The sequence below is a fragment of the Indicator indicator genome, chromosome 24 (assembly GCF_027791375.1).
Source record: "Indicator indicator isolate 239-I01 chromosome 24, UM_Iind_1.1, whole genome shotgun sequence".
Lineage (NCBI taxonomy): Eukaryota > Metazoa > Chordata > Aves > Piciformes > Indicatoridae > Indicator > Indicator indicator.
The window spans coordinates 15,899,131-15,910,945 of record NC_072033.1 but is presented as its reverse complement, the minus strand read 5'-3'; the positions used below and the strand labels follow the sequence as shown (position 1 = coordinate 15,910,945).

At 61.8% G+C, this 11,815-nt stretch overlaps 1 protein-coding gene across 1 annotated transcript; it reads left to right on the top strand.

Annotated features, from left to right (window-relative positions):
• Positions 1-935: 935 nt before the first annotated feature.
• On the top strand, positions 936-10,991 carry FKBP1A (FKBP prolyl isomerase 1A). Its single transcript, XM_054391967.1, has 5 exons — positions 936-972; positions 1,108-1,155; positions 7,830-7,942; positions 9,468-9,619; positions 10,791-10,991. The coding sequence occupies exons 1-4, from the start codon at positions 936-938 to the stop codon at positions 9,594-9,596; spliced, it is 327 nt and encodes a 108-aa protein (XP_054247942.1). The 3' UTR covers positions 9,597-9,619; positions 10,791-10,991.
• Positions 10,992-11,815: the final 824 nt, after the last annotated feature.

Here is an 11,815-nt window from a genome sequence, read left to right as displayed (position 1 = left end):
CCAGGTGCCATGGCCACACATTTCTTGAACACCTCCAAGGATGGGGACTCCACCACCTCCCTGAGCAACCTGTTTCAATCCAGAGATGGACACAGTTCCACCTTATTTTTGCCCTGAGGGCACCAGAGCACCTTACCAGCCTTCAGGCTGCTGTCTCTAGCTGTGCCCAGCACTCACTCCAGCCACAGCCTGATCATGGGGACTGTGGCAATAATTACAGGTCCTGTGGGGCTGGGGTGTGTGGCCAACCTGTGCTGGCACCTCACAGGTCCCTGTTCAGCCTGGAGAAGAGAAGGCTCCAGGGAGACCCCAGAGCTGCATTTCAGTATCTGAAGGGGCCCCACAGGCAGGCTGGGGAGGGACTGTTCAGAAGGGGCTGTGGGGATAGCATGAGGGTCAATGGTGTGGAACTGGAGCAGGGCAGACTTCAGTTGGACATCAGGAGGAAGCTCTGCACAGTGAGGGTGGTAAGACACTGGAACAGGCTGCCCAGGGAGGTGGTGGAGACTCCATCCCTGGAGACATTCAAGGTCAGCCTTGGTGTGGCCCTGGGCAGCATCATCCAGTTGAGATATCCCTGCTGACTGCAATGGGGCTGGACAAGATGCCCTTTGAGTGTGTCCCTCCCAACCTGATGCATTCTGTGAATCTGTAAAGATGGTTAAAAGCCTTCCCCGGGGCCTGAGGGCTTCCCTCACGGCGGCTCCCGCGTTCCCCTGGCAACGCCGCGCGGCCAAGATGGCGGCGGGGCCGGGCAGGAAGCTCCCGGCGCACGGGCGGGGGGAGCTAAGATGGCGGCGGCCGGGGCCGGGGCCGGGGCGGGGCAGCTGTAGGCGGCGGGCGGGCGGGCTCGATGGCGGCGAGGCTGCGCAGACGTGGCCCCTCCTCCCTCCGGCTGCTGGCGCTGCGGGTGCGCGAACGGCACCGGCACCGGCATGGGCGTGCATGTGGAGACCATCGCCCCCGGCGACGGTGAGATGCGGCATGTCCTTCTTTCTCCCTCCCTTTCTCCCCATCCCAGCCGGACTGGTACCGGTGCGGATCTCGATTGCGGGTGTTGGTCCCGGTTCCGGTCCCGGTGGGCTGACGGTGCGTGTCTCCCCGCAGGGCGGACGTTCCCCAAGCGCGGCCAGACCTGCGTGGTTCACTACACGGGTGAGTGCCGCTCGCCGCGGGGCCTGCAGGGCGGGGCTGCCCCGCCGACACCGGGGGAGGGTCGCTTCGGCGGCCCGGTCCGGCCACAGGGGAACGTGGTGGGGGACCGGGACTTGCTCCTTCACCCCGGCTCAGCCCTACCCGGCAGCCTCCGGGGGTCCCGGCTCCGGCCAGGGCGGACCGCGATGCTCCCCGGGGGAACCGGAACGGTCCGGCCTGCCCCGGAGGGCCTTTACCGGGAAGGGTGTGGGTCTGGGCCCTCGAACGGGGAAGGGAGGCGCCGCTGTGCCCATTGTGGGGATTCCCGTCTCTCCCGCTGCCCCATCTATTTTGAGGCGGGTTTCCCACCCTCTTTCGGGGGTGCACAGGAAAATGGCCCTGGCGGTGCTCAGGGGCACCCCAGGCAGGCAGGACCCCCCCCCGCCAGCACCCAGAGGGTCGCTGGAGGGTTCCAGGGCAGCAGAGGCCTGTGGAGTGGCCACGCCGAGAGCCCCCCGTGCTGGGTCATCCTGTGGGACCCCCACATCTCTCCAGCCACCCCCCAGCAGCTTTGCGCTCTCCCCTTCCAGGAGTCCCTGCAGGGCTGCAGCCCCCTCCCTGCTGCCCCAGCCTTTGGCTCTGGTGGGGGGCCGCCAGCGGGCTCCGTGGGGCAGACCTAGATCCACAGCACACCCTGCGGTGTTGTTCGGCTGGGCAGTGAAGGGCACTAGTCCCGAGGTGGGGAGGACCCCCAGTGTGGGTAGCAGGGGGGTGCAGTTTGGGGTTTTGGTGAGGGGTTGCCATTAGGGAGGGTCGCGGGCTGCATGGTGCCCTCCGACAGCCCTCTGCAAGCTGGGGGTGGGGGAAAGAAATCCACCTTGAGATCCCCAGAATTGCTTTGAGGGTCAGCCCGGGGGTCTCACCCCCACCCTGGGCACCCTTTGGGCAGCTCTGGCTCATGGCCGCCGTGCCGCGGGGTGAAACCGACCCGACCTATTCGGGGCCGCTCTCTGCCTGTCCCTCCGCGGCGCTGCCCGCCGGGCCCTGGCCCGTGGCGGGGGGCTGAGGGTGCCTCTCTCTGCGGAGCGGCTCCCGGGCAGCCCTCGGCGGGCACCCAGCCCGCCTGCTTCTCCTCCATCTCCCCCCATCCTTCCCCTTCCCTCCTCAGGAAGCAGCTCGGTCTCCCCCCCCGGCCGCCCCTGTTTCCTCCGCCGGTGGAAGAACAAAGAGAGGCTGGCAGGCAGTCAAGTGGCTCCCGGTGGGGCCAGCCCTGCCGCCTGCCAGCTCTTCCCTCCCGTGCTGCTGCTGCTGCTGGAGCTCCAGCTCCCACCCTGACAAAGCTGCTCCAGGGGTCACCACCTCCCCAGCCCCACATCCTGGTGACTTTCTCCTGAGGGACCCTCCCCAGCAGCAGGGATCTGCTGCGCCTGGGAGCCCTTCTCCAATTTCCTTTTATTATTCTTTTTGGTTTGTTTTGTTATTATTGTCTCCTTTTGGCCTTTGTCCCCCCCACAGTTCCCTCTGCAGGCAGCTTCTGCCCCTCTTGCCTGCCTCAGCAGGCAGCAGAAATCAAACACCTCCAGGTCCTGGTGTGGGTTTGGTGGCTGAACGCTGCCCACTGCCTGCAGCTGTCCCTGCAAGAGCCCCAAGCAGGGCTTGGCTTTCAGGGAACTCTGCAAAGCTTTGGTTCCACAGCTCCATTACGGTTCTTGGCAAGCCCAGAGCAGCATCAGGGACAGTGCCATGCTCCAGGGCTCCTTCCAGAGCCCCAGATTGGCTCCATCCCCATCTGTCCTTTGAGCTGATGCAGAAACATCCCAGCCCGTGGTGGGTCTGTGACCAGCCAGCTCTGGCTCAACTGGGTGGAGCAGGGATTTGGTTAAAAAATGCTTTGGAAGAAAGATCCAGAGACCCATGGATGGGGCTTGGCCCCACCAAGAGCACCCAGGGGTGAGGGATGGACAGCCAGACAGCTCCAGTGTGCTGGGGAAGGAGGTGGAGGGTGGAGGAGCATCCTCTCCTCTGGGCCACCTGCTTGGGAGATGCTGGCTGCTCATGCTGGGGTTGTGGGGGCGGAGGGAGCTGGGGGAATTGGACCCTTTCCACTCCCTCTTTTTGGTTCCAGGAGGATTTGGACCCTTTTCCTCCTCTGGTCCCAGGAGGAACTGGACCCCATTTCCCCCTCCTTCGTTGCCAGGTCCCCTCTCACTGCAGGAGGCTGTGCCTGCAGCCCACAGGGAGCAGGGGGGAAGGCTCTGGAGCCAGCAGGGTGCCCAAAGCAGCCTTTGATGTGAAATTCTGCTACAAAGGGCTCTCAAAGAAACTAAATCCAGGATAAAGATCCCCAGGACTGCTCACAGCAACTGGTGCAGGGCAGGAGGGCTGCGTAGGAGCGAGTGGATGGGGAGGGAGGTGTGGGCTGGGGACCTCCTCCTGGGTCTGGCTGCTGGGCTGGGGGGCAGGGCAGGGTGGGATGCTGTGCTGGGGCAGGTGGGGCTCTGGGGATGGATGTTGTGCTCCCCAGAAGCGAGTTGTGAGGTGAAGGGAGCTGCTCTCTGAGTGTAGGGGGGCTGTGGAGAGACCATGGCTGCTCCTCTGTGCCCCAGGAGGGAAATGGGGGCCCGTGGGGATGCTGAGGACTCTTGGGATGGGAGTGAGTCTGATGTGGCTTGGCCAAATGGCTTTGTCTGAGCACAGCCAGGTTGTTACATCTCTGGAGAAGGTGTGCTTGGAGCAGGGGCTGGGAAGCTGGGAGGAATACCAGAGAAAACTGCCCAGCAGGACAGAGCAGAGAGCAGTGTCCTGCCCCAGCACCCATGTGCTGGATGCAGCCTCAGCTGACAGCTCTGCCCCAGGGCAGCTTTAGGTTGGCCATGAGGAACAATTTCTTCCCTTTGAGGGCTGTCAAGGCCTGGCCCAGGCTGCCCAGGGCAGTGGTGTAGTCCCCATCCCTGGAGGGGTTTCAGAGCTGTGCAGATGTGGTGCTGAGGGCCATCGTTTGGTGGTGCCCTGGCAGTGCTGGGGTAAGGATTGGACTCCATGGTCTTGGAGGTGTCTTCCAACCCCAACCATGCTGTGATTCTCTTCCTGCAGCCAGCACAACAGCTGCTGTGGTGCTGCTCTCCCTGCTGTGCAGGTGCAGCCACAGCACCAAAGCCTCTCTCAGATGTTTCCTACCGAGGCCTGCAGCTGGTGGGTGCTGGGAGCTCAGCACCTTTTCCTGAAGCTCCTCTGTTCCTGCCTGTGCTGGGGGTCCTCTCTCTTGCCAGGTCACAGCAAACTGTGGGCAGAGCCCCCTCCCACATCCAGCTGTGGATGGGGATGGAGGGCTGGTTGCTGGGATCTAAAGCATCTGGCAGAGGTTGCTGGTGGTGCAGGATTTAACCTCAGCTGTCCTGAGCAGAGGGTTGGAGTGTGCTGGGTGTCCCAGGACTTTTTTGAAGGGTTTTCCATCCTCTTTCTTCAGCTGGCTGGAGCAGAGCTGCCTGCTCCACTGCTTCAGTCTCTCCCTGCCTGTCTCTGGAAAACCAGCTCCATGCAGCAGCCCCTGGGCAGTGACCATGCCAAGGGTTGGCACTCCAGGCCAGAGGGGGCACAGATGGGGCTCAGCACCCCCCAGACCTGCAGGTTTACCCCAGGGGCTGCCTCTGCCTGCTCCAGCTCCCAGCTCAGCTCTCCTCCACCCGCCCAAGGGGGGCCCAGAGCCAAGTCGGCTGCTGCCTGCCAAGTGTGGCAGAGACCTGGCAGGGCTGGAGCTGGGGCTGCCTTCCAGAGCCCCCATTCTGTCCCGTGACCTCTGCAGCCCTGGACTTTGTGCTTTGCCTGGCTGTTGTTTCCCCTGGAACCTTCCCCATGGCCCAGCTGAGGTCTCCCTGGGGGTCTCCTCACGGTGGGAGCTGGGGCAGGTGGGTCTCCATTACTCACCTCCGTGGGCTCTGGAGCCCTGCCAGGAAGGAGCTAGGATGTGCCAGGGGCTGGCTGCTGCTCCTGGGACTCTGTTAGAGCAAATGCTTTTGCCAGAGGATGCTTTGCCTCCGTAATAGCTTCAAGATCTCTGTTATCCCCTCGCTGGGGGATGGCAGGGATGAGGAAATGGTTGCTCAGACTTGTCAAGGGCTGGGGAAATCTCCTGGGAGGCTCCTGGGCAGAGGAAGTGCCTGAGATGAGGATGTTATCTCTGGAGCATCAGAGCCTCTTTGTTTTCCACGCTGCTATGGTGAGGGGGAGGACACAGCAGGGGACAAGCTCCTGTGTGTGACCTTCAGCATCCTGGGCCAGCCTGGGAGATCGATCCCCTGGGCTGCTGCAGCCAGCTCAGCTCCCCAGTCCCTGTCTCCTGTGGGCTCCAAAACACTTTCAGAGGCTGGATTCAGCCAGGTGCACTCCTGGCATCTCCTGTGGTCCATCACCCTGCTGGTGGTCCCTGTTTGCTGTGCCAAGCAGGGTGCTGGGTGGGTTTGTTTTCTCCCTTCTGTGGCTGCTCAAGAAGAAGGCTGGCAGGCAGGAGCTGTCCCCTCTGTCCTTCTACAGCCTCCACCCCCCCTCCAACTCCTTGTGATGCCCAGGCTGAGCTCAGGAGGTCAGCTCAGGCCACAGCTGACTGGCACTGCTTTTGTGCCAACCAACATAACCAACCTCATGTCCTTGCTGCCAGTATCCCCCACTGGGTGGGAGGAAGCCCAGAGGACAGGAGAAGGGAGGTGGTGCCAGACAGGGCTTGGAAACAGGTTGAGCAACAAGAAGGTTCTCCTAGGAGGGGGAAATGAATAAAACACCTCCAGATTTACTATTCCAAAGGCCAGGGCTGCAGCCTGATGCTCTGAACCCTGGAAAAGGTGGGGACTGGTGGTCCCCTTCTTACTGTCCAAGGGTTTGGGATGTGTGGAGCTGGAGCTGCTGGCACAGTTGCTGCTCCTATAAGGTAGCTCCAGCACCAAGATTCCCCAAGAAGGGCAGGCAGGGATCAAGGGAGGGGAGGGAATTCCTCCTTTGCTCATCTTGGGGAGCTATATTTAGCCCTGGGGATATGAGCACCAGGAGTGGTGCTGCTGGAGGGGAAGGAGGATTGCCCTGGGCAGTGGTTGTCCAGTGCTTGGTTCTTCCTCTTCCCAGGGTCTTTCCTGGGGATGGAAGTGGTTTGGCATGGAATGGGGCTGGGCACAGGGTTGGAAGCAGCCAAGATGGGGAATGGGAGCCTCTGACTCTGGTTTGGGTGCCCCCAGCATGGAAAAGGCAAGAGGTAGGCTGTGGAGGTGCTGAGGGAGGATCTGAGGAGCAAAGGCTGAGAGCCCTGGGGCTGAGAGCCTGGGGAAGAGCAGTCCCAGAGGGGATCTGAGCAATGCTCAGCAAGAGCTAAAGGAGCTGTGGGGGGCAAGAGGCTGGGGCCAGGCTCTGCTCAGTGGTGCCCAGGGACAGCACAAGGGGCACTGGGCACAAACTGGAAGCCAGGAGGTTCCATGAGGAGAAACTTGTTTGGTGTGAGGGTGCAGAGCCCTGGAGCAGGCTGCCCAGAGAGGTTGTGGAGTCTCCTTCTCTGGAGAGCTTCCAACCCCCCCTGGGCATTGTGCTCCTGGGCAAGCTGCTGTGGGTGCCCTGCTGGAGCAGGGCTTGGACTGGATGAGCTCCAGAGCTCCCTTCCAGACCCACCAGGCTGGGCTTGGGGGATTCTGGTTTTTGGTGGGATGGGATGGGAAGTGCTTCTGCTGCCTGCAGAGGTGCTGTGAGGTGGGAGATGTTCCCTCACTGCCTGCATCTTCTGCCCTGCTCTGTCCTCAGTCCCAGCCCCGTGGAGCACTTCTCAGGTTGAAGCAACCAGGACCAGGAACAATCCTGCCCTGCCCCAGGGCTGCTCCTTCCAGGCTGGATGATGCCCTGGGGTGCTGGTGTGGGATTTTTCCCTGCCAGGGCCACCCCATGCAGGAGTTCCCTGGAGGAAAGGAGGCTGAGCTGGGCAGCATCTTTGACTCAGGGCCCTGTGAGCTGTGCTGGGGTGACTGTCACCTGCTCAGGCTGCCAGGTCACAGGCATGCAGGCTTGTGTGGCTCTGTCCCTGTGTCACCAGCATCTCACAGCCTGCTCAGGTGGCCAAGAAGGCCACCAGCATCCTGGCCTGGATCAGCAGTGGTGAGGCCAGCAGCAGGAGCAGGGCAGGGGTTGTCCTGTGCTGAGCACTGCTGAGGCCACACCTCCAATCCTGGGGGCAGTTTTGGGCTCCTCACTCCAAGAAGGACACTGAGGGGCTGGAGCAGGTCCAGAGAAGGGAAGGGTCTGGGGAGAGGGCTGGGGAGGAGCAGCTGAGGGAGCTGGGGGTGTTCAGCCTGGAGAAAAGGAGGCTGAGGGGAGACCTTCTGGCTCTGTACAGCTCCCTGAAAGGAGGCTGGAGCCAGGTGGGGGTTGGTCTCTTCTCCCAAGGAACAAGTGGTGGGACAAAAAGAAACATCCTGGAGTTGCCCTAGGGGAGGTTCAGGTTGGATCTTAGAGGAAACTTCTGCCCTGAAAGGGCTCTGAAAGCCTGGCCTGGGCTGCCCAGGGCAGTGGTGGAGCAGCCATCCCTGGAGGGGTTTCAGAGCTGTTTGGATGAGGAGCCTGGGGACAGAGCCTGGGAGCTGTGTGCAGGGAGGTGTGGAGGCTGTGGCTGGGCTCCATGAGCTCCAGGTTCCCTCCAGCAGCCCCTGAGTGCCTGCCTCTGTCCCCAGGGATGCTGGAGGATGGGAAGAAGTTCGACTCCTCCCGGGACAGGAACAAGCCCTTCAAGTTCGTGATGGGCAAGCAGGAGGTGATCCGCGGCTGGGAGGAAGGAGTCGCTCAGGTGCCTGCTGCTGCTCCTCCTCCTCCTCAGCAGGGCTGTGTGCCCAGGGAGCTGCAGTGTGGGCACAAATCCCTCTCTGCAGCTCCTCCTCTGTTGGATTCTTTTTTCTTTCCCCTTTTTTTTTTTTTTCCAATCCCTCTTCTTCCCCTCTGGTTTCCTCCCCACCTCCTACCCCCACCCCATCTCCTCCTCTTCCTCCTCCTCCTTGCAGGGAGCTGTGGGTGTGAATCTCACCTCCTGCAATGCCACCTGCCAGCTGGCAGCAAGGGGGCGGGGCAGGGCTGGGCCCTGTGCTGCAGCAGCCCCTCCAGCAGGTTGGTGACTCAGTGGTGACATTTCTGCACTGAGTCAGCTGCCAGCCAGCACAGCAGGCAGCCTCTGGGCCTCCTGCTCCCAGCTGAGCTGGCTGCCAGCCTGCCCACGCTGGGCATGGCACGGCCCCAGCTCCTGTGGCCAGCTCTGTGTGCTACTGGGCATTCATAGAAGGGTTTGGGCTGGAAGGGATCTTCAAGATCATCCAGTTCCAACCCCCTGCCATGGGCAGGGACACCTCCCACTAGCCCAGGGGCTCACCCAGCCTGGCCTTGAACACCTCCAGGGAAGAGGCAGCCACAGCCTCCCTGGGCAGCCTGTGCCAGTCTCTCCCCACCCTCACTGGAAAGAATTTCTTCCCCATCTCCAGTCTCAATCTCCCCTCTTCCAGCTCAAAGCCATTGTCCCTTGTCACAAGTCCCTCCCCAGCTCTCCTGGAGCCCCTTCAGGTACTGGAAGCAGCTCTAAACTCTCCCTGGAGTCTTCTCTTCTCCAGGCTGGACAGCCCCAACTCTCCCAGCCTGTCCCCACAGGAGAGGTTCTGCAGCCTCTGATCACCTTGGTGGCCTCCTCTGGACCTGCAGGAGCAGGATGCCAGGCAGTGTGGCATGAGGCTGCCAGCAGGTGCAGGACTGTTGTGGTGTTCTCTGCCTTCATTTTAGTGCCAGGACAAGGGGCAGTGGCTTTGAGCTGGGAGAGGGCAGATTGAGGCTGGAAATGAGGAAGAAATTCTTTGCAGTGAGGGTGGGGAGACACTGGCACAGGTTGCCCAGGGAGGCTGTGGATGTCTCCCCCCTGGAGGTGTTCAGGGCCAGGCTGGATGAGGCCTGGAGCAGCCTGGGCTGGTGGGAGGTGTCCATGGCAGGGGGGTTGGCACTGGATGAGCTTTGAGGTCCCTTCCTAACCCAACCCCTTCTGTGATTCTGCTGTCTCCATCCCTCCTCCTTTTCCAGCATTGCACAGGGACCCTGGTGGCTGTGGGCAGTGCCTGGCATTCCCTCCCTGCCCCTGTGAGGACAGCTCAAACCCTGCTCCTTTGCCAGCCTCTGCTGCCTCACTTTCCCTCCTGCTGTTCTTCCCTTTCCTCTCCTGTCCCACCCAGTGTGCCCAGCCTAGCTCCTTCTTCTTGCCCAGCACGGGGGAAGCCCTGGGGCCAGGTGTGTGCCCCTTGTGCCCATCTCCTGACGTGCCTCTGCCTCTTTCCCTGCCCCAGATGAGCGTTGGCCAGCGGGCAAAGATGACCATCTCCCCAGACTATGCCTATGGCTCCACTGGCCACCCAGGGATCATCCCCCCCAATGCCACTCTCATCTTTGATGTGGAGCTCATGAAACTGGAGTGACCCCCCCAGCACCCTGCCCTCGGGTGAGCAGGGGCTCAGGGGGGCTCCAGGGCCTCAGCTTTTGTCTCAGGACAGTGTGGGCAGGTGGGGTGGAGGTGATGGCAGAGGGGAGGTGTGAGGAAGAGGGGGCAGGATGGGGCTGTGCCCTGGGGTCAGTGGGTGCCAGGGGGTGAGCAGGATGGGGCTGTGCCCTGGGGTCAGTGGGTGCCAGGGGGTGAGCAGGATGGGGCTGTGCCCTGGGGTCAGTGGGTGCCAGGGGGTGAGCAGGATGGGGCTGTGCCCTGGGGTCAGTGGGTGCCAGGGGGTGAGCAGGATGGGGCTGTGCCCTGGGGTCAGTGGGTGCCAGGGGGTGAGCAGGATGGGGCTGTGCCTTGGGGCCAGTGGGTGCCAGGGGGTGAGCAGGATGGGGCTGTGCCCTGGGGTCAGGGGGTGCCAGGGGGTGAGCAGGATGGGGCTGTGCCTTGGGGCCAGTGGGTGCCAGGGGGTGAGCAGGATGGGGCTGTGCCCTGGGGTCAGGGGGTGCCAGGGGGTGAGCAGGATGGGGCTGTGCCCTGGGGTCAGTGGGTGCCAGGGGGTGAGCAGGATGGGGCTGTGCCTTGGGGCCAGTGGGTGCCAGGGGGTGAGCAGGATGGGGCTGTGCCTTGGGGTCAGGGGGTGCCAGGGGGTGAGCAGGATGGGGCTGTGCCCTGGGGTCAGGGGGTGCCAGGGTGTGAGCAGGATGGGGCTGTGCCCTGGGGTCAGGGGGTGCCAGGGGGTGAGCAGGATGGGGCTGTGCCCTGGGGTCAGGGGGTGCCAGGGGGTGAGCAGGATGGGGCTGTGCCCTGGGGTCAGGGGGTGCCAGGGGGTGAGCAGGATGGGGCTGTGCCCTGGGGTCAGGGGGTGCCAGGGGGTAAGCAGGATGGGGCTGTGCCCTGGGGTCAGGGGGTGCCAGGGGGTGAGCAGGATGGGGCTGTGCCCTGGGGTCAGGGGGTGCCAGGGGGTGAGCAGGATGGGGCTGTGCCCTGGGGTCAGGGGGTGCCAGGGGGTGAGCTGTGCTGCCTCTCTCAACCAGGGGTCAAGCCCTGCTTTGCCTGAGAGCAGCATGGGCAGGGTTCTGCCCCCTCCTCTGCCAGGCTTCTCTGCAGGCAGTGGGTGGGCAGTGGGCAGCAGGCTGGCAGCTTTGTGGCACTGCCTCACTTCCTCCTCTCCCAGCAGGTTTGGCACATGGAGGAACCCAGAACCTCAGCTTCAGAGAAGAGTGCACCATGACTTTGTCCACTACAACTCATTGTCTAACCTCCACCTCGACCGAATGCCTTTGGTCACTAAGCTTTGCCTCTGACTCCTCCTCCTTGTATGGTGTTTTGATGTCTTTTTAAACTACAAGCTGTAAACCTCAACTCTTCTATTTTTTTTTGGGGGGGGGGGAGGGCTGTGGTGGGTGTCAAACTCTTCAATTTTTTGGGTTTTTTTGGGGTTCTTTTGGTTTTTTGGGTTTTTTTTTTTTTTGTTCCAGGTGTAAGATTTTTACTGGTAGCACACAGCTGGGCTGACCTTAGAGAGGAGACATTAGAGCAGAGAAGGAAATCTCTTGAAGTTGCTCAGTTTGGGGCTTTTTTTTCTTTTCTTTTTTTTTTTTTTAACCAGGAATGGAACAAAAGGAAATTTGTTAGTTACACTTTTAGGGCTTTGGATTGTTTTTTTTTTTTGGGGGGGGGGGTTTTTTTGGTGTTTTCAAACCAGAAATTGCTGCTGCTGCTGCTGCTGCTGCAAAAGCCATAGCAGAGTGAGGCTGGTGAGGCTGAGTGGATGCAGAGAGCAAAATAAATAAAGACTAGAGTTAGGATCTTGTAGGTCCCCTGCTTGAGACCAGGACAGTGAGGGAGCAGTGAGGCCTTTCCTGCCTTCCCAGGGAGGTTTTGCTTCCAGGAATTTTTTTTCTGGGGGGAAGGCTGCTCTGCCCCCTGCTTTACTCTGCCTTTTCTCCCCCCTCCCCAGCCCTGCTTTGGGATTTAGGGAGCTGAGTGTCCAGCAGAGCTCCAGCACCCCCTGTGCATCCAGCAGCTGTCTGGAGAGGCAAAAGGAGAACAGCATTGGGAAGGTGCTGGCCGTGGGGGGGAGGGGAGGTGGTGGGGCTGGGGCAAGGCAGGGGGGGTCAGCTTCAACAAAACCACCCCCACCCCTCCCCCCACCCCTGGGAAGGAACCATCAGCCCCCCAGTTGCCCCCAGTCTGAGCACC